The sequence below is a fragment of the Schistocerca piceifrons genome, chromosome X (genome assembly GCF_021461385.2).
Source record: "Schistocerca piceifrons isolate TAMUIC-IGC-003096 chromosome X, iqSchPice1.1, whole genome shotgun sequence".
In the NCBI taxonomy this organism is placed as follows: domain Eukaryota; kingdom Metazoa; phylum Arthropoda; class Insecta; order Orthoptera; family Acrididae; genus Schistocerca; species Schistocerca piceifrons.
Window position 1 is genome coordinate 388,076,126 of NC_060149.1, and position 21,492 is coordinate 388,097,617.

Below are 21,492 nucleotides of genomic sequence, written 5' to 3' on the forward strand. Positions count from 1 at the left end.
GATATCTGACAACTTAGTTGCCGCTGTGACATTCTTGAATTAATACTTCACGGAGGTCATACCGCGGCAGATTTATATGCAGTCGCAAGCTTTCAACGACTTCCTCTGTCTTGATCATCAGGAGTTAATTGTACTTTATTTATTTGGGCGAACTGTGTGATAGAGACGCCAAGAAGTTTCGTAATTTCCATGTGCTGAAGGAGATTATATCAAAGTCAATATGGAAGACCACTGGAAGTGATGTTTATTTCGCTAATTGGTGGATGACGAAGCTTACTTCCGCTCACCACTAAGGGTACAGTCGCTGCCCTGGATAAAGTCGTCGTTGCTAAACTATCTTCCTCAACTTTAATTAAATCAAAGATAGAAATCTCACTTATTATTATTATTATTATTAAAATGAGAGCAGATATTATTATGCCTTGTGGCTGACGAATTATCACGCTCTGTGCAATGCGTTCACAGTTGCGCAGCAAATCGTTATCGGCAAAGTTTTTCAATCGTTAGTAGCAGAAAACAATTAAAACAAACTCCGAAGATGCAGGCCCTAATGCAGGGGGTGGGTGGCAAATAATACCAAACCACAAAAGTCGTTTCAGATAACAGAAAGGGATTAATATACGGGTTAATTAATCTCTTAAAACCAATAATAACGTGGATCAAACCTCACCATCTTTTACTATAGTACTCTTCAGTCAATTTCAAATACTAGAACGTCGTTATTAATTGTGCAGATAAATCGACTAAGTTTGAATACATTGGTTGATTACGACTATAACCATATACCACGTCTGCCTTTATCGAAATACAAGATCAGTCGGTCCTTAATAAATTCCGTTTTGGTAAGAAACTACGGAACAGCTCAAGTGTAACAGCGGTAACAGTACGCACATAGGGCGCTTTACTGCAACCACTCCCTCGTACATTTTGACTTCCACACAACGTAACATCACACTGTACAGATCAGGATCTCAGTGGTTTAATTGAAGACAGAATCCCAGTAGGAAGATGCATAGGATAGTATTACCATTTCAACAAATATAATCATAGGTTTGTTCATTAGTGTCTGCTCGGCAACAACAGACTTATCGAAATCGCGATATTTAATGTGACATAGTTGTGCAGTGTTTTGAAACGGTTCTTATTGAGTAACCAATGAAAGAAATGTTATAAATTCCTGGAACGCTGAGGCCAAGGCTGACTTTTACTGTGCGCAGAATCTCTTAACTTTATAGGGTGGCCAGAAAATGGACTCAAAATCGTCTCTACCCAGGACTCTACTGGTTTTATTTGTTGTAGCTCTGAAAAACGGAAGGAATGTTAAAAGCAGATCATCTGCTGATGACTATCACAATGATTTGTTAAATGAAGAGAATAAGCAGTAATATCGTGTTAATTTGCCTCTTTGTAATGAGAACATACGATATCAGAATGTGATAAAGCAAAGTTACTTTCTTGTGTTGGGTTGTATACATCGCCCACTTGTGCACTTTACTGGAAGATGCTTTGCTGTCGCCTGTCGCAACACGCCCTCAGAAAGTAACTGCTGGTTTGCAATTTTTGAGAAAGGATTTAAGTTCCCTTCTTTTTATCTTTAGTAATTGCGTTTTCAGCACAGATTATGGGCAAGAGAAGTTCTTTGAAACTCATACAACAGAAATTGTGAGGACTTAGTTCAAAAACAAATAAAGGGCAAAAAAATTAATCTCTCCATAGACATTGATTACAAGGCAAAACCATGTGATCACTGCAAGAGTAATGTGTCACTAAGCTCACGTGGCGAACGGTGTACGTGTAGCAAAGAACGCAGTAAAGGTACGAAATTTCTTCACTGGCCCCATCTCTCACAAAAAACTAAAGTAAGTGAGTGGAAACGGCGTTTACACGACGTTCTCTGTATGCCATTTTAACAACGAAGTGAAAACCAGAGCTCTAGGCAACAGACATTGAATTTGTTGGTCTCGCAGAAGATTCTGCTTTCCGGGAAGCTTTCTTCATCGGCCGGCGGTACCGTTTTCTCGAACAGTCAGCCAGCCCCGTTCTTTACTTTACATTACCTCTTGCTACGAAATTCTACATTTTTTTATTTTACTTTCTACAAGAAATTTAAATTACGGAAACTCCATTTGGCATCACAATTTCTAATAGAGCTTTTCCTCAAAACATAAACCTTTTCCCGCACTATTTTCTGTAGCTTCGCTATTTGTCCTCGGCAGAAGAGTCCGTCCTCACGTCTGAGGAATGTCGCTACACGTATTTTACGCCGTACTTTTCCTCTATAACGAGAAGCATTCCAATGCAAAGCGTCTATCACATTTAGGATGCCACTCTCGACGCTTCCACGCAGACGTCTCCCTGTTTTTCCCTTACGCGTCACCAGCCTTACGCCGTATGAAAGTATAACAGAAGTGCTCTGGGAAATTACGTGGGAATCCTTGGAAGAAGTTCTCGTATAACACTGTTGGGTAAATTTAGAGCATCTGTATTCGAGGAAGACTGTGAGACAATTTTGCTGTCACCGTCGAATATCTCGCGTAGTAATTTTTAGACTGACAATAGAGGCTAGGATGCTCACAGATTCATATGCAGTCATTTTTCCCTCACTCAATACGCGAATGAAATAGAACAAAAAACCGCTAATAGCTGAATGAAGTACATCCGTCATGCAATGCACAGTGGCTTGTGGAGTATACAAGGTGTTCAAGAAAGTGACAGTTTATAAAATGTTCCCGGCTACTATGCCGTGGTAGAATGGATTTCACATTTAAACCAAACGTTTCGTCCCTTTTTGTGAAGGACATATTTGAGTGGTATCGTAGCTTCATTGAGCGTCCGATTCCCACACTGACTCGCTACTCACTGCAGCTAAAGTACGTGTACGCGGGCTCCTGCGCGGTGGAGTGACGTCATATGCTTTGAATACCCGAGCGCAATTGGCCGTTGTCGATTGCCGCCGTCCGCTGTTGCTGTCACCCTATGGTAGAAGACTGGTACACATCTTCTTCAGCACAGGAACCCAAATGTCATTCAATTTAACTCCCTCCTCCTTCCCAATGAAATGTTTCTGTGTTTCACAGACTTTATAGTCTCTCTATATAGTCTTTCATGATATCTGCTTGCGGCTACCAGTACGGAATTCATGTGCAGTCACTAGCGAGCCACGGAGTGAATCGGACAGTCAAAGAAGCTATGATCCCCCTTCAAAATGTCTCCGCAGAGGGGGACAAATCGTGAGGTTTAAATGTGAAACCATTCGACTGCGGCATAATAGCCTGGAATATTGTGTAAACTGTGACAATTCTGGTCGACATAGTTTACATTTTACATTTATTTCAAAAAAGAAATAAAGCCCCGTGAACATGGGCTCTAAAACGCGTACCATAAGAGCTATGAACAGTTGCTCGTCTTTGCTGCTGTGAAACATATCTCTTCTACCGTTATCTCTTTGATATTATAAACTACCTGGAGAATGCAACAAACGTATGAGAACACATTTCTCTGTCATTTTCCATGGAGGAGGAGGAGGAGGATGTTAGTGTTTAACGTCCCGTCGACAACGAAGTCATTAGAGACGGAGCGCAAGCTCGGGTGAGGAAAGGATGGGGAAGGAAATCGGCCGTGCCCTTTCAAAGGAACCATCCCGGCATTTGCCTGAAGCGATTTAGGGAAATCACGGAAAACCTAAATCAGGATGGCCGGAGACGGGATTGAACCGTCGTCCTCCCGAATGCGAGTCCAGTGTGCTAACCACTGCGCCACCTCGCTCGGTCATTTTCCATGGACACAGAACGTAGTAAACATGTGTTAGTGGTGTTACTGTAAACATTATTCACATTTCTGGATATGTGCAGCGCGTATATTAGTTCTAACGGAACCGTTTTATGTTTTAGTAAGTATGTGAAATGCTTTCATATTGTAGTTTTATCTTTGCATTCGCCAGCATGATGAAAGCCTATTATTCCACATGGAAATGGCAGACATGATCTTCGCGACTGCTCACAAGTGCAGGTCGTATATATACTGCCGGAAAAAATGCAACGCCCCCAAGGACTGTGTTCAGGGGCACCAGGGTATAATATGTGCATACTAAGGGGTTATAGCGTTAGTGATCCATCTATCACGATCATCGGCGATCAGGTGGCCCTCAGGAGGGCTCTCTGTACACGCTCTGTGTTGTCTCTGCAGGCAGTAACTTTGCTGGGTTTGGAGGTGAACAGTGTTTGCAACATTCATTCTATGGCACAGTCACGACCCGCTGACGAGTGCGTGCTCCTGATGAACAGCTTCAGTCATTTGGTTGGTTGGTTGGTTGGTTGGTTGGGGAAGGAGACCAGACAGTGAGGTCATCGGTCTCCTCGGATAAGACAAGGACGGGGAAGGAAGTCGGCCGTGCCCTTTCAAAGCAACCATCCCAGCATTTGCCTGGAGCGATTTAGGGAAATCACGGAAAACCTAAATCAGGATGGTCGGACGCGGGATTGAACCGTCGTCCTCCCGAATGCGAGTCCAGTGTGCTAGCCACTGCGCCACCTCTCTCGGTTTCAGTCATTTGAACAAGGTCACATTGTGGGGCAGCAGGAAGACGAATGAACGTATCGACGGATTGCTACACAAGTTGAGCTTGTATGTATCGGTGATGTATCGCTGCTTTCAGCAGTGGTCTGTGGAACATTCGCACACCTGTAGACCAGGTTCTTGACGTCCGCATAGTGCAGACGCGCGTCAAGATCGACGCATTGTGCGAGCAGCTGTGGTTGACCGAACATCATCCAAGGACTAAATCTTGGCACATGTAGGGCATTGGGAGCCGTCTGTTTGCAGCAGGATTGAGGTCACGCGTGCCTCTGGCCGGGCTACCGCTGACGCCACGACACGGCCAAACATGGCTACTCAGGTGTTGTGAGAGAGTTGACAGGAGAGTGGAATGGCGCTCTGTTGTCTTCAGTGGTGAGTTTCTGTCAGTATGCGAGGGACGGACGTACATGTGTATGGCGTAGACCTAGTGAGCTGCCTGTTCCAGAGTTCATTCGTCCACTACACGCACGTCCCATCCCACACTTCATGGTGTGGGGTGGCCATGAGTTACAACTCGCCGTCACATGTTTCGTTTCTTGGTTCAAATGGCTCTGAGCACTATGGGACTTAACATCTGAGGTCATCAGTCCCCTAGAACTTAGAACTACTTAAACCTAACTAACCTAAGGACATCACACAGATCTATGCGCGAGGCAGGATTCGAACCTGCGACCGTAGCAGTCGTGCGGCTCCAGACTAAAGCGCCTAGAACCGCTCGGTCACACCGGCCGGCCCTCTGGCGTTTCTGTTGGATAAAGTAACCAGTGCCCGCTACATTGCACGGGCTGTTATCCCCGTGCTACTGCCATGTCTTCGAGAGAAAGTTGATGTGCTTTCTCAACAAGACAATGCACATTCATATACGACCGATGCTACGCAAAATGCTCTTAGAGGTGTAGAACAACTGCCATGCCTGGCAACATGACTAGATCTCTCGCCAATCGAACACTTATGGGATATGATGAAGTGGGGACTTACTGGTTTTCCAGAGCCTGCAAGAAACATTGCCGAACTGCAATAAAAGGCGCATGATGCTTGGGACAATCTATCGCAGGATGCCATTCGGTACCTTTATGATCGCTCGCATGCGAGGATATACGCCTGCGTCGGCTGCAGAGGCGGTACATTGTGTTGTGACGCGAATGTCTGGGCACCGCTTAATGTGATATGTGTGTTCCATTTGGTCTGAATATACTGCTACAGTGATGAATCACCCGTCACCTCACTTGTCAACAAAATGATATTGTCCTATAGGGTGTTGCATTTTTTTCCTGCCAGCGTAGTAGGTGGCAGATCACATTAGATGTGCTGTTATTTTACAGTAACAGAATAATGTGTTCTCATTTGTTTACTATATTTTGTAGGTCGTTCTTAAAACTGAAGAGAATTCAGTAGAAGAGATGTGTTTCTCAGTAGCGAAGATAAACAAGTGTTCATAGCTCTTAAGTTATCCATTATAAAGGCCATATTTATTGGGAAGTTTTGCTTCTTTTGGTCTACACTGCCAAATGGAATATTGATTTTAGCATCCTGCGTATGGAGATGTTCAAATGGTTCAAATGGCTCTGAGCACTATGGGACTTAACATCTCAGGTCATCAGTCCCCTACAACTTAGAACTACTTTAACATAACTAACCTAAGGACATCACACACATCCATTCCCGAGGCAGGATTCGAACCTGCGACCGCAGCAGCAGTGCAGTTCCGGACTGAAGCGCCTAGAACCGCTCGGCCACATCGGCCGGCACGGAGATGTTCGTGGCAAATGAAATAATGAATAAGATGAGCAATTACGGTTAAAAGTTTCATCAGTAACAGTATACGCTGGATCGTATAGTGTAAGGACACCTTAGGCGTACAGAACAGCGCGAGTCTGGTGTTGATCGATGCATACACGTTCTGAACAGAAGTCACTGGGATTGTATACCATTTCTTGCGAATAGGCTTTCAGTTGCTTGAGGAATGCTACGAGACGGTACCTTCGAATAAATGTAAAAACCCTAGTGGCCCTCGAACGCAAACGTGTGCTCCAGATAGATAGCTCGTTCTGACGTACGCTCGTCTTTTCGCAAGCCATTTCGCAAATTAATGTATTGCTAATGGATGCAAAAGCGTAGGAAGGTCAGTGGCCAGCGGGTTTATCGCAGAGCGCGGAGCGTGGTGGCGGGGGAGCGGCGCGGTTTCGCCAGCGGCGGCTAGCGGCCGGGCGACACACAGCATGGAGCGCGTAGCCAGGCAACACCAGCAGCAGCAGCAGCACGTGGTGGCGCACTGGCGCAAGGCGCCGCAGCCGCTGCCCGCCGCCGGCACTCTGCAAGAGCTGGCGCACCAGCTGCACGCCGCCTTCCAGCACGACTCCGTCAACGTGGAGCACGTACAGGCCCTCATGGAGGCCTACCGCAGCGACCCCGCGCACTGGAAGAAGTTCGCCAAGTTCGACCGCTACAGGTGCGTACGACGCTTTCTCCGCTTCACACTGTCCTACTATAGCGGGAACGCTGCGAGCTTTCTGGTTGCGCTGTGCTCTCAAGTGTCGAATTGTAGTTTAGACGGTGGACCCATTTCTTGGCCGGCCGGAGTGGCCGAGCGGTTCTAGGCGCTACAGTCTGGAACCGTACGACCGCTACGGTCGCAGGTTCGAATTCTGCCTCGGGCGTGGATGTGTGTGATGTCCTTAGGTTAGTTAGGTTTAAGTAGTTCTATGTTCTAGAGGACTGATGACTTCAGAAGTCAAGTCCCATAGTGCTCAGAGCCATTTTGAACCCATTTCTTGATGACAATACGTTGGTGGGGGTCACAACATTTCTTGAGAGCAAGCGCCCCTACCGGCCGTACGGATAGCATAAGTTTATCAGTTTTAGATTGGTCCGCGGCAGTTACCGACTATAGGAAACTTCTGTCACTATTTCTTTCTTAAAGGCTACAGCTTTTGGAAGATTAATCCTCCATCTTCAGACCTCCGTTATACACAATCGTTTTATTCAAACAAATCTTTCAGTGTTGTGTTGTTACGTCTAGTTTTAATTATTTTCAGGGAGTTGAGCGCAACTGCACGGGCGTTCGTTGACGACCCCGACTACAGGGGAGGGTAGCCACTATATAAACATGAATCTTTGTACACAGACATACTGCTGATCTAAATTCCTTTTCGTTCCGTTCAAAAACTCGCGACAAACAAATGTTTCGTATTCCACGTATAATGCTAAAGAGCTACAAAACATTTGTTGTAGGTAATAGAGAAGGGTACGGAGATGCATTGACGTCGCGTAGTAGAACGAGAAGGCTTTTAGTCTTTTGCGGTTGAAACACTTATAGTCTATGAGAGACGTGATTTTCGTTATTCGCATGTTCGTTCACTCCGAGTGTGTAACATAAATGTTCAATAATCGCGTATATGGAACAACAGGAAAGATGTTCTGCGTTATGTAAAGATTTACTCTTAAAATTCAGGGTGAATACATTCCAAGCGAGTCAAGAAATAAGTAGGGACTTCATAAAGTAACTTACACTTGTAGCCCCACGCTGGAAATATTGCGTAACTTATAGAGGCGCATTGTCAGAAAGTACATGTTCCAAGTATCCTACAGAGACAGTTCTGTTGCTGTACAGAAAACTGGTGCAACACAGGGTGCAGTGAAATGGCATGGAATCTGGGAACGTATTCCAAAGTTGAAGTACGTGTAACAGTGCGATTTTTGTGGGAAAAACGTCTAAATTGTACACAGATTCACCGTGAAATCGCGACCGCTACGGTCGCAGGTTTGAATCCTGCCTCGGGCATGGATGTGTGTGATGTCCTTAGGTTAGTTAGGTTTAAGTAGCGGACTGATCACCTCAGAAGTTAAGTCCAATAGTGCTCAGAGCCATTTGAACCATTTGAACCGTGCTCTGCAAGCCAATATATGGTGTGTAGAGGAGGGTACACAGTCCGCTAGTAAAATTTCCCCCCTCCCTATTCCACTAGCTTATGGAACGTAGACTTCGTGGGAACAAAGATAAAAGTATGTTTCTTGATACTTTTTGCTCACGCTATTTTGTTAGCAAGGCTCTCCGTGATGTATAACCTCTTTCTTGTTACACCACGCACAGCAGTTTGTTAAGCATTTCCGTGAAACTCTTACACTAAATAAACAAACCAAGTGCAGCTCCTCTTTCAGTCTTATCTGTCTCTTCCGTTAATCTCATTTGGTAAGGTTCCTAGACAGGCAACCAATCAGCAACAATTAGTCGAACGAGGCTCTTACACGTGATAAATGTGTGTGAATTTGTAACGGACCAAACTGCTGAGGCCATCGGTCCCTAGACTTACACACTACTTAAACTGACTTATGCTAAGAACAACACACACACCCATGCCCGAGGGAGGACTCGAACCACCGATGGGAGTGGCCGCGCAGTCAGTGACATGGCGCCTCTAACTGCGCGGCCACTCCGCGCGGCTAGAAGTGATCTCTTTCGTGCGTGAACTACACTTACGGTTCTTCCTAGTAATATCAGTCTGGTATATGTTCTCCGCAAGACTGGGTTCATTAAACTACATTTATTTATTTTTAGAGCCAGCTGCCAGTATTTGCACCAGGTGTTGATCATCTGCAAGTTTCTCTCTGAAGTTCGCAACAATTTTCCAACAGTATCACCTTCCCGTACATGTCGTTACACCCCCTCCCCATTTCATTTACATACAACTACATAGAATAAAAAATTAAATGAGCGTGTGACATTGTTGGCCGGGAGGCCTCATCCGGGGAAGTTCCGTCGCCGAGTGCAAGTCTTATTTCAGTCGACGCCACATTGGGCGACTTGCGTGCCCGTGATGAAGATGAAATTATGATGAGGACAACACAACAGCCAGTCCAAGAGCAGAGAAAATTTCCATCCCGGCCGGGAATCGAATCCGGTCCCACTGCATGGGTGGCAAGCAAGTTACCACTCCGCTAAGCAGGCGGACATCCTCAGAATAAAGTTGAAGCAAGTGCGAATGTATAGGAATCGGTGTGAAGACAGCAAACGGGAGCATCAGATCAGTCATCTAAATCGGGAAATAAATATATCACTACAATAATAACTATGTACAAAACTGTCAATGAAAAATGTTTGTGCATCCCGGTTGTAATGAATCAGGATCTCTTTCTAACAGACAAGTGTATAAATATATCGAAGAATATGCATTTATATAGGATCACACTAGATGCTTCTTTTGATGTCAGTGGAAAAGAAATTGAAGCAATTATTACACATGCAAGGCATAAACACTCATACAGTTATGATCAGAAATCAGAAATGATAGAAAACGTTTACGTGCCGTAAATTAGCAACGTATACATTTGTTTAAGTAACATATCGTTTCTGACCGATCTTGTTCTGGAGAGATTAGCATTTTCGATAGTGAGATCCTTTCACAAGAAAAGGAAAGAGCGTGAAAAATAAAAGATACTGCATAATAAAATGAGAATTTGTTTTGAAGAACAGCTGCCTCCGCGTGAACGTCTCTGTTTACTTGAGCGATGAACTTTGTGAAGGAAAATGTTGAAAAGTTGAAATGGCTCTGAGCACTATGGGGCTGAACATCTGTGGTAATCAGTCCCCTAGAACTTAGAACTACTTAAACCTAACTAACCTAAGGACATCACACACATCCATGCCCGAGGCAGGATTCGAACCTGCGACCGTAGCGGTCACGCGGCTCCAGACTGAAGCGCCTAGAACCGCACGGCCACATCGGCCGGCTTTGTGAAGGAATCAGCAGGTCTCTCTTCGAGACATGCGGAAGCTTTGACTGGTGCCTACCAATCACAACGCTGGGCACTTATTTTTCAATTGGACCCCTCGAGCACTTTTACCAAAAAGCGCTCTTCGTCGTGGCAGCACATCGAGCCTACGTGATTTAGACACTTGCCTTGTGCCTTTAGAGATGGGCGCATTCGACTGACAACTTTCAGTACTATGGTGGGACTGCAGCAAGCGCCGGGTATTTGGCTTGTATTCATGCGGTTGGCGTATTCAAACGTGCTTTGGGATTATGTAGAATTGTGTCCTGCACACGTTGCAGTTTACATTCAAACTTTGCATGGGACACGTTGAGCTTTCCTTCTCGCTTTTGATCTCAATAGGACACATGATGATCGGTATCGTTTTCTGAGTTAACCGTCGGTAAATTCAAGTGACTAACAAACAGATTCTCTGTCTCGTAAAATCTGTTCCAGAAACTTGTAGCCTTATTTTAAGTATACTTGCACTATGACGTCCAGTGGCGATGTCAAGCGGTTATATCTGTGACTTCTATTTATCCATGAAGTTTAACCTTATGTAAGTTGTCTTTTAAAACATGGTATCGCGTTTTCATACGTTTGGCCTTCGTGAATTTATTATATTGTACCTCTTCCTTTGTTCACGAATTCCACCAATTGTCCTGTCTCTAATTCCACCAAGTGTCCTTTATCTCTGTAAGTGAATATTCATTCACTTATATTAGAATCTACTCTGAGGCTACTATGTATAAATAAGCAGAATCTGCAATTACCTTCCGCAAGAACCTTACAGCACTTCCGGTGAGGTGACGTAAATGCAGCTCTTCAGGACACTCGGCTGCAGAGAGAGCGTCATGGGAAGTTATTTCTTCCACCACATCAAGCTCACAGTTTCGTCAGGTTATTAGGCAGCGTAGGTCACATGTGACAGACATATTGAATATTCTTTTTCAGGTACATCAGACTAAACAGTGTACAAATATCACATTGTCCAATTCTCGACAGGAGAACTGTTCTGAGAGCGCAGGTTTTCTTTTTATCCAGTACACAAGTGATTTCCTGTGATCAAGAAAGTACTGAGAGAGAAGTTCACAACCAAAACAACAACAATCATTCAAGTCATGATATTGGTGCAAAACGTTGTTTTGTAAGAGCGTAAATATTATGAAACAGTGACCGAGTCACAAGACCTGAAGTGTGATAGACAATATCTTCTCTTCTAACAATGGCTCCCTATTAAGAACGAAGTACTGAGTTCTGATTGCTAACAATTCTTCATTCCAATACCTTTAACAGTTCGTAAATTCCGTTAGCGTGTATTTTGATTGTTTGGCGACGATGCGGACATGTATCGACTCATTTCTGGAAGTTGACAAACACGATATCAACTCGAACTCCACTATTTGCTACCATCTGCATCTCGTTAACGAGCAGAGCAAGCTTGATTCCACAAAATCGGTGCTTGCGGAAACCACAATTATTCCTACATAGGAGTTGTTGGGTCCCCAGGAAACGCATCATAAGCGAGCACAATATACATCCCATTACTCTGGAAGAAACCCACATCAGTAAGACAGGTCTGTATTTCTGTACATCAAACTTCCTACTCTTCTTGCATTGATCTACACATTTTCTGCGCATGTGGCTCGCTCCGCTGTTCTAGCGACCTAAGGTAATGTGATGCTGGAAGAGAAGCAAGTTCCTCAGTATATTTAGTAAAGAATCTAACGGGCACCGCACTAGACATCCCCTCTAGCGAGCGATTTGCCCAGGTTTTCAATTTCACAGTCACTTATTCCTGCATACAATGCGAACCAGAACTCCAATCTTTCAGAGATGGTAGTATGAACCAAAACAAGGAAAAACCTAGTAAACATGGCTCTAAAATGCATACCTTAAGAGACAAAGCACCTGTTCGTCTTTGCTACTGTCAGACATCTCTTCTAATGAAAGATCTTAGCTTTCCATGTTTTCAGAGGTAATGGAATGAATCAAAACGAATAAAAAGTCTCCAGTAAATATGGTCTCTAAAGTGAATAACTTTAGAGCTATGGGCTCTAAAGTGAATAACTTTAGAGCTATGAGCACTTTCTCGTCTTAGTTATTGTGAAACATATCTCTTCTGCTGAGTACATGCTCATAGTTTTTAAGACATGCATTTTAGACCCAGTGTTTACTGGACTTTTTTCTTGTTTTAGTCCATACTACCTCATCCGAAAACGTAGAAAGCAAGAGCCTGCAGTAGAAGAGATGTATTTCACAGTACCTAAGCTGAAAAAGAGTTCATAGCTCTTAAGGTATGCAATTTAGAGTCCATGTTTATAGAATTTTATCTTGTTTTGGTCCACAGTACTACCTCTGAAAGTTTGTCGCGGGAGTTCTGGTTCACGCTGTATGTCACTTCCTCGTCTGTGGTATAGTCGAACTTAGGATATGCGTCACCAATCGGTCTACATCATTTCCATAAAAATCGTGCAAATGATCTATGTAACATGAAATATCAAAACGAAGAAAACACAAATGCCGAATGTGATGGCAGATTTTGCGAAATAATAGAGTCCGAAACAAGCAGAAATGAATAACACTTAAGTCCTGTCAGAATGATTGTCCCCGTGAATTATGAGCTTCCGATATCGCTCCTGTCCCATCCCCTCATTATGTCACACAGTCTTGTCACCGTCGTAGTGACGGCAGCCGTTTTCCATTGCCCCCAGGGCTGAACCAATGACAAATGCTTTACATTCCTTTCCTGTCAGATTGCCTGTTCGGCAAAGAAATGATTTGCACCATAGACTTGCCAAACAAAGTGGTTTTCCTCCTGACATTTGCTGCTGACATTGAAAATTGTAAGTGATGAATCTGGGCAGCATTTTTCCCCTACAGCATCTTTTCTCACTCCGTTTGAGAGTTAAGTCCGCAAAGAAAATCCTGTGCAGTCCAATATAATATTTATTACGTTATTCTGCGTTTGTTACTTGTGGATCTTCAGCCAATATAAATGTTATGAGAGATAACGTTCCACAACTGGCTGATTTTATAATGTCCTTTTATTTGTTGTTACTGACAGTTTCGGCCGTTAAACCATTATCAAACGCCTCAAATACATACCAGAAACAAATTTTGCTTTTTAAAAATCTAAAAATTAGGGAAAAAAAGCATTTTTGTTGCATATAGTATGTTGTTGCATCCCATACTACTTTATACTAACTCGGTAATTTTCTAAAAATTATATTTTTGAAGCTATCGTTGCCACCTCTTGGTGTGTTGCACGCTGCCACTCGTCTCCGATCAGCGGTCGAGGGCCGCGGGCGAGCTTGACCCCAGTCTGCCACCTGCCACGGAGGCTGAATATTTTGACAGTGCTAGCCACTGGCGCCTGTCAAACGTTACGAAAAGAGCTTACAGTCCGTCAGCCGACGATACTAAGATGTACATCGATATGCAACACATGTTAGTGTATCTGGCAATAGCTTAAGGAACGAAACAATCACTTAAAACGAAAAAAGGACGTTAAAATTGTGCTAGCTTCAGCAGTCTCATCTTGCATCTATCACAGAGCCCTATTTTCAGGCATATATTGCAGTATGTGTACATATGCACTGATTAAGATGGTTCTCTTCCTTAACAGTCACCAGTGATTATTGTGCAACTAATGTATACATTTCTGTCATTGCTAATGGTTGATATCTTCAAGCTAACTACCGTAAACATACAAAGAACCATACATAACTTGGGTATGTAGTGCCTATGTGTGTGAAATTTGGTGAAAAGTTTATAAATGTTACCCGAATTCCACCATATGCGAGACACCACCATTTCCTTTTATTTTATCTACATATGATTCAGCTCTTTCTCTGCTACCTTTAGTGGATAACTGTTTATTAAATACGAAATCGTAAAAACATAGACAATAAGTTAGAAACATATAGTTTCTAACGTGTTGCTTAAAAAACATGTTCTCAAAATGAAAACGGTGTTTCTAATTCCATTGTAATTTAACTGTGTCATTGACGTCTTGAAAACACCTTGCGTTCTTAGCGCCAGTTTTATAATGTTTATAAATCTATGAACTGAAAATTGTTTTTAACAATTGTCATGGGAATTATCTTAGGTCACTATTTTCACTAAAGGCAATTGTATCCAAAAGCAAATCGTACAATAATCATGGATTTTTTTCTTGGGAACATGGCAACCAAAATAGAACTAATGTGTTCAGAAGCCTAATTGAAGAAAATATCTTGAAGATACCGCACTCATCATGCACAAAATTTCTGCTCAGAATTGCCAACTTCTGTGTAATTGTCGAGAAGAATTATTAACAAATCATTGCAACTTTAGGACAGTGGGTTATTGTAAATCGAGGCGAAAAGTGAATGTCAGTCTCTTAGCATTAAGTATCTGATAGTTCTCACTGTAAGAGAGAAAAAAAGCTATGAAGCGGAGTGTAGTGCTTTCTCGAGCTTTAGTCAGAATGTTCCAGGCCGGCATTATTTTGTTCCGCAGCCGGTGATAACCCTCAACCTCTGGCCCTTATGCTGGCCCCAGATCAGTGCACAGCTTGAGGCATTAAAAGATCACTAGATGTGGAAACTGTCATGGCCTACAAATTACCGCAACATGTTAAGACAGCAGTATGCACACTGAGATAGCTGTAACTTAACGAAATCGATATGGATTTTAGAGAAAAGGCGTTGGACAGTTTGCCACTCATAAAGAAAATTTCACAATTACACTGGATGCAAAACCATTTCAGCATTAGGATCATTTCTGAATTTAATACAGAAAAAGTATGAAGTAATTTAGAAGTTTGGTGGAACCTTTTATAGACAGCAATAATTAGTTAAATTTAAATCACTTGCCCATTATCTTCTGAATTTAAAATCTCTCTCTCTCTCGCTCTCAAAAACAGATATTTAAGAAACAAATGTTTTTTGGTATTACAATTGTTTCGTGTTGCGCGATAAATACATCTCTGAATCGTAGTATTTTACATGATAATTAAAAACAAATCACTGCAAAGACTTTTCGTAAGAAAACTGTACGACGGGTATTTTGAATACTGGATAATATTTATTGCTGTAATCACCCACGTTGGTCACATAAATGTACTTTTCTTATCATGGCTAAAATTATCAGGGAATTCTCTTTTTATAAATGCCTTTCATACAAAAAAAGGTTGAGAACAGAATAGCAACACTTTTATTATTATATGACTGCCAGTTATAAAACATCAGCATGTCTTAAATTCGTAGTGTCAAGCAATTAATTTCTTTCAGACAACAAATATGCAGATAAAGTCGTATTCGTATTAATTGAGACAATGGACACAAAGCAGAAAATTTTCTAGGTTAGGGCAGACTCCCACCCTCCTCTCCCTTCTACAAATCTCTGTAAACTTCTGTTCCTTACGCAGAAACAGTTTCAATCCATTTTGCTGATGAGGAAACATAAAAGAGAAACTTATACCTGTAATTTAAAAAAGTTTTTAAATCATTTTCTGCAAATTAAGTCTCCTTCAGTTTAATTTTGGTATATCCATTAGCTTATCTTCAATGAAAAATGTAGTCAATTAGAAGAATTTTATTGCACATTTCACTTCACAATGATCCATGGAATACCTGTTTGCAGAAACTAGCGCTTTACACAAGAAATCTTTTTCTCAAGAAGATGAGTGATACTGTAGCAGTTAAACGTTAATTGTTAACAAGAATTTCCTTGTATATTTGTTTTTCCTGAACGTTTGTCATAAACTCGCGATACCACTTTGTGAGAATAGTAGCGTGCACAATCCAATTCTAGCGGAATTATCTCGCTATTATAGTGATATTAGTCGTAACTGTACATATCTCTATTTGAATGAGAGAAACATAACATGGGCTTCAATCTTTTTAGTTGTTCAGGTACATGCGCGGTAAAACACATTCTTGAAGAACGTCGTAATATGGTATGTCACATTTTTACTTGTTTACGTGTAATACACAGCGTGCCGTAGCCGGAAATATCAGAAATGGAAAGTAGATAAAGTTTACGTAGATATAAACTTCATTTCAAACAGTTTATAGATAAATGCTCGTAAATATTTACTGTTATTACAAACTGATTCTATTTTTATTTAGTTGTGTTAGAATACATTTTTCGGTTAAAAATTACAATTATTTATTGATTAACAAGTTTACAAATATTTATTGGCTTGCAAATTGACAAAAGTTCGTAATACTTTATCAGCAGTTCACAACACATTTACCGTAGTTCAGAACAAATCTAGAAACTACAAAATAGGTTTTAAGAAACAAATTACGATAAATTTTAATATTTCAACCACCTACTTCAACGAAAGAATAACATGCTGTGTTACTGGTGTTGGAGAATCTCTACGTGCGTTAGTGAGTGTAGCACGCTACATGCTGCGTATCTTCCTTCCTTCTCTCTTCATTCAATTCCTTGCACACAAATGGAACAATATTTGATCAGAACATTTTCGTGCCCAGGTAATGAGGGAAAGTAAGGTAGACTGGGGGGTGGGGGAGGGGGGTGGAGGCTGGGGGAACTAATCATACTGGAAGCACATTGTATTTCATGCAGCTTACAGTACCTCATATACAATTTTTCTAAAATAAAATAAACTGGATCCTCTAAAATAACGTGACACATTACCTATCTACACAAAGGGTGTATTACTTCAGAAACCATTTGGGATAGAGCATCTGTCTATATGAACGCTTTTGCGTCGTACGATAATTTTTCTCATTTCGAAAAATACTGACCTGCCCTTTTGGGGCAACCCGTATATCTCTCTGGAAATTCGTATGCGACTGACGACTTGCGTTGCTGTAGAGAAGAAACAGTCAGGACGAACAATCTGCATTTAAGCATATTTTCATATTCTGTCAGAGATTAATTCAGTGCCTAGGTTGTCAAAGGGACTAATTAGGTAATTTACTGTTTTTTTACGCAAAAGAAAATTTTCTGCAGGATATAATACTACATTTCCTACATTTCTCATTCCTGCATCTTATTTGTGAGTATCACTATTGTTCTCAAACTGAAATGGATTACTGAGAACAAATTTCATGAGAGAATAATTTACCTTGAGGTTGATGTTGGAACTTCTTGCTGCTTAAAAGTCCCTACCATAGGTTTTCTTTTGCCAGTGAACAGTACGTGAATAGTAGATGAAGAGAAAGCTCGAGTCATTGTGTCACAGGAAATAATGAATGAAAATAATTACAGCACTTTAATTTACTGAGTTTTTTGAGCCCAATGTTGTATATTGAGTGTTTAGCTAAAGTAGCGGAACGAAAATTTTTAGCACGTCGATAACATTATTTTCAAAGTTCACCTCGTCAACACGTACGTCTAGAAACGTAAAAAATGGCTCTGAGCACTATGCGACTTAACTTCTGAGGTCATCAGTCGCCTAGAACTTAGAACTAATTAAACCTAACTAACCTAAGGACATCACACACATCCATGCCCGAGGCAGGACTCGAACCTGCGACCGTAGCGGTCGCTCGGCTCCAGTCTGTAGCGCCTAGAACCGCACGGCCACTCCGGCCGGCCCTAGAAACGTAATGCTAAGTAATAGATATACTGGGTGTTTCAGAAGTGATGGGAAATATTTAGGTATATGACAGGAATGATCATTCGAAACAAAAAAGTCAAGTAAACATGGGCTGTAAAACGCATACCTTAAGGGCTATGAGCAATTCTTGATCTTTGATACTGTGAAACAAGTCTCTTTTACTGCAAGCTCTTTGCTTTCCATATTTTGAAAGTGGTAGTATGGACCGAAATAAGAAAAAATGTCCAGTAAACATGTTCTCTAAAATGCATACCTTAAAAGTTATGAGCACTTGTTCATTAGAAGAATTGTGTTTCAAAGTAGAGAAGATGAACGAGTTGTCATAACTCTTAAGGAATACCTTTAAGAACACACGTTTACTGGACTTTTTTTCATGTTTTGGTCCATACTATCACTTCCCAAAATATGAAAAGCAAAGAGCTTGCAGTGAAAGAGATGAGTTAAATATTTTAGCAAATATTTCATTTGTGCTTTTGCCTGACTCACTCACATTTTGCAACACGAGTAGATGACCCATGATCAAAACCTGTATGGCTTCTCCTCACTTAATTAGTATAACTTCGATCGTCCTCGGTCCTAAGTAACAAGTAGTCCAGTTACCGCAAATAGGAAAACTACCTGCTGGTGTGTGATGACTTTACTGGGCACGAAAAGCTCTGTAGGTATGAACTTGAATTTCACGAGCACGGACAGTGTAACATATAGGTCGCTTTATTCGTTCATAACTTATCACGGAAGAGTCTTGCTTCGAACTGAGTCACGATGGCCAGCGAAGACGCTTCTGGAGACGCCACGGACGGCGGTGGGATGCCAAGCTGACTGTCTCCCGCCATACGGCCCGACATGCAGGAGTGATGAATTGGGATGCCATTTCATTTCATAACAGAACCGCTTTGGTTTTCATCCACGGCGCTCTGCACAGGGAAACGTCGACGATATTCTGTGCTCCGTTGTGTTTCCCTTCATGGCAAGTCATCCTGGATATACATTTCAGCAATATAATGACCGCCCGCACACAGCGACAGTTTTACTGCTTGTCTTCGTGCTTGTCAGAACCTCTATTGGCCAGCAAGGTTACCGGATCTCTTCCCAGTTGGGACCATTTGGAGTATTTTGTGCAGGACCCTCTAACCAACTCGGGATTTTAGCGATATAAAGCGTCAGTTGGACGGAATCTTGCACGATATCCTTCAGGAGGGCACCCAAAAACTCTATCAATCAATGACAAGCCGAATAACTGCTTCCATAAGGTCCAGAGGTGTACCAATGTGTAACTGACTTGCTCAATTAGTGAAGCTTTTCCTCTTGAACAAATAATCCAGTTTTTCTGAAATTGTAATCATTTGTTTGTCTGTGCATATACATCAGTTCTACCGATTTCCGTCCCATTCGTACAGTTCCTTCGTGGTATGTCGTTTTTCTTTCTTCTTTTTATCTGAGACGATAGATATAAACAACAAGGGAGCTGACACTTGTGGTTTCCTTATGCAGTTTGTGACGTGGTTGGGAAATTGTTAGTAACCGCATGAGCACCGGCAGTTGATCAACGCTTGGTGCAAATGCTAACAACTGACCATCAGTACAAGTAATGTGGGTAATTAGACGTAAAAAACACGTCATCTATTGCCTACAAGATCGGGGATCTATCATGATAACTATTCACCAATGTAGAATATCTAGGAGTATTTATACAGAGAGATTTAAAGTGTAAGACTACATGAAACTACCTTTGGAGTAAGTACATTCGTTTTTGTGACTTACTGAGAGTATTCAGTGAAAACGTAATCCACTCGAGAAGAACTCAGCTTACCAAACCCTTGATCAATCATGTTTTGCGTATTGTTCGTCTATCAGTGAACCGTACCAAGTTGGGTTAACAGGAGAGACAAAGAAGTTTCTGAAACGGGATGTGCAATTCGTAGCATGTTTCTTAAGGATTCCGTTGTACGTTCTACATCTACACGTATACTCCGAAATCTACCTTAAGGTGTGTGGCCCATGGTAGTTTTGTACCACTATCTGTTCCATCCGCGGATGATGCATGTGAATAACGATTGTCGGTATTCCTTTGCATTTTCCCTAATTTCTTCGATTTTTTTTTCGGTGTGGTCATTTTACAAGACGTGTGTGGGTAGATGTAACGTATTGCCCGACCCATGTCGTAATGTACCCTCTCAGAGTTTCAATATCATACCTCTCCGTGATGCACAATGACCCTCTTGTAGCGTCTGGTCTGCCATTGGAGTTTTTGAGCATCTCCGTAATGCTCTCGCATCGCTCCATAGCGTTCTTTCACCGAATAAACGATTCCGTGACGAAATGCACCGCTTGTTGGGTGGATCTTGTCTATCTCTTCTATCAGTCCCAGACTGATGAACAGCGCTCAGGAATCGCTCTAACTGGCGTTTTGTAAGCTACTTCTTTCGTGTATGAATTACATTCCCTTAAGATTCTTACTATGAATTTCAGTCACTTATGGTCGCTACGAACTGTTACTCCTGGGTATTTTACGGTATTTACTGTTTCCAGCTTACCAACAGTGTAACCATACAGCAATGGATTTCTTAACCTATTTATATGTAGTATGTTACATTTATTTACACTCAGGGTCAACTGCCGCTACCTCCACCAACAATCAATCCTGTGCAGACCCTGAAAGTCACTAAAGTCTTCTGGCGTTACCTACATTCTTATAGATAACCACTTTCATCTGCAAATGATGCCTCATCCAGCTTCCGAAGTCATCCATTATACCAGTTACATATCTCGTAAACAGTAACGGTCTTATCACACTACCTTGGTGTATACTGAAATTACTGTTGCATACGTCTATTTTGTTCCGTTAAGAGCGACATGAAAAATTCTATCTGCAACAGGCTCGGATCTAGAGAGCGGGAAGGGGGGGGGGGCGGCAAACCGGGGTATGTGCCCCTGGCTTCAATTTCAGGGGGCGCCAAATTCGTATTCTTTAAGAAAAAAAACTGGTTTCAGAAAGCGCCTGGCATCTAGCGCACGTTGGTCTATCGATTACTCATATTATTTTGAAACTCATCCCAGTTGGTTTTTGAGCATTTTTGAACACATTCTAAGTTGACTTCCTAACGAATCATGAGTTGATATTTGAATGCGTGCATAGTGCACGTGACGTCTCTGCCAGGGGAATCCAGAAATAAAAAAAACTTTCCCGCTGACAAAAGAGGACAGGGCTATACGAGCTGAGCTAAATAAACCCGAACGGGTGAATGTCAATCGCTGTTTCCTTTTGTGGTTGACTAGGTGTGCGAATGATCAGCGTTGTTACAATCAGTAGCAAAATCCATAGATTCAGACTACCAGTGTGGACATAAACGACTAACAGGAATAACAGGTATGAAATCTTGCATATTATCTTCTCGGTGTTTCCAAGAAAATGAAATTTTGACAGAAATTTTTTGCCAGATCGCTACATTACCAGTTGTAGACTCCACGGTTAGCAGCCGCTTAAGTTCTATTCTCGGAATAGCGTGGAAAACGCGTTGTACGAACACATAATAGCGCCTAGCCGGAGAATAAACGCGGGGTAACTGAACCTGTGATTCTGGCAGATA

The 21,492-nt window shown here is 42.0% G+C and overlaps 1 protein-coding gene across 1 annotated transcript in view; it reads left to right on the forward strand.

Annotated features, from left to right (window-relative positions):
• The first annotated feature begins 6,776 nt into the window (after positions 1-6,776).
• Positions 6,777-21,492, forward strand: part of LOC124722050 (cysteine dioxygenase type 1) — a 134,736-nt gene continuing 120,020 nt past the window's right edge. The window contains exon 1 of the mRNA XM_047247242.1: positions 6,777-7,024. Coding sequence (XP_047103198.1) covers positions 6,795-7,024 — 230 coding nt within the window. The 5' untranslated portion in view covers positions 6,777-6,794. The remainder of the gene's footprint in view (positions 7,025-21,492) is intronic.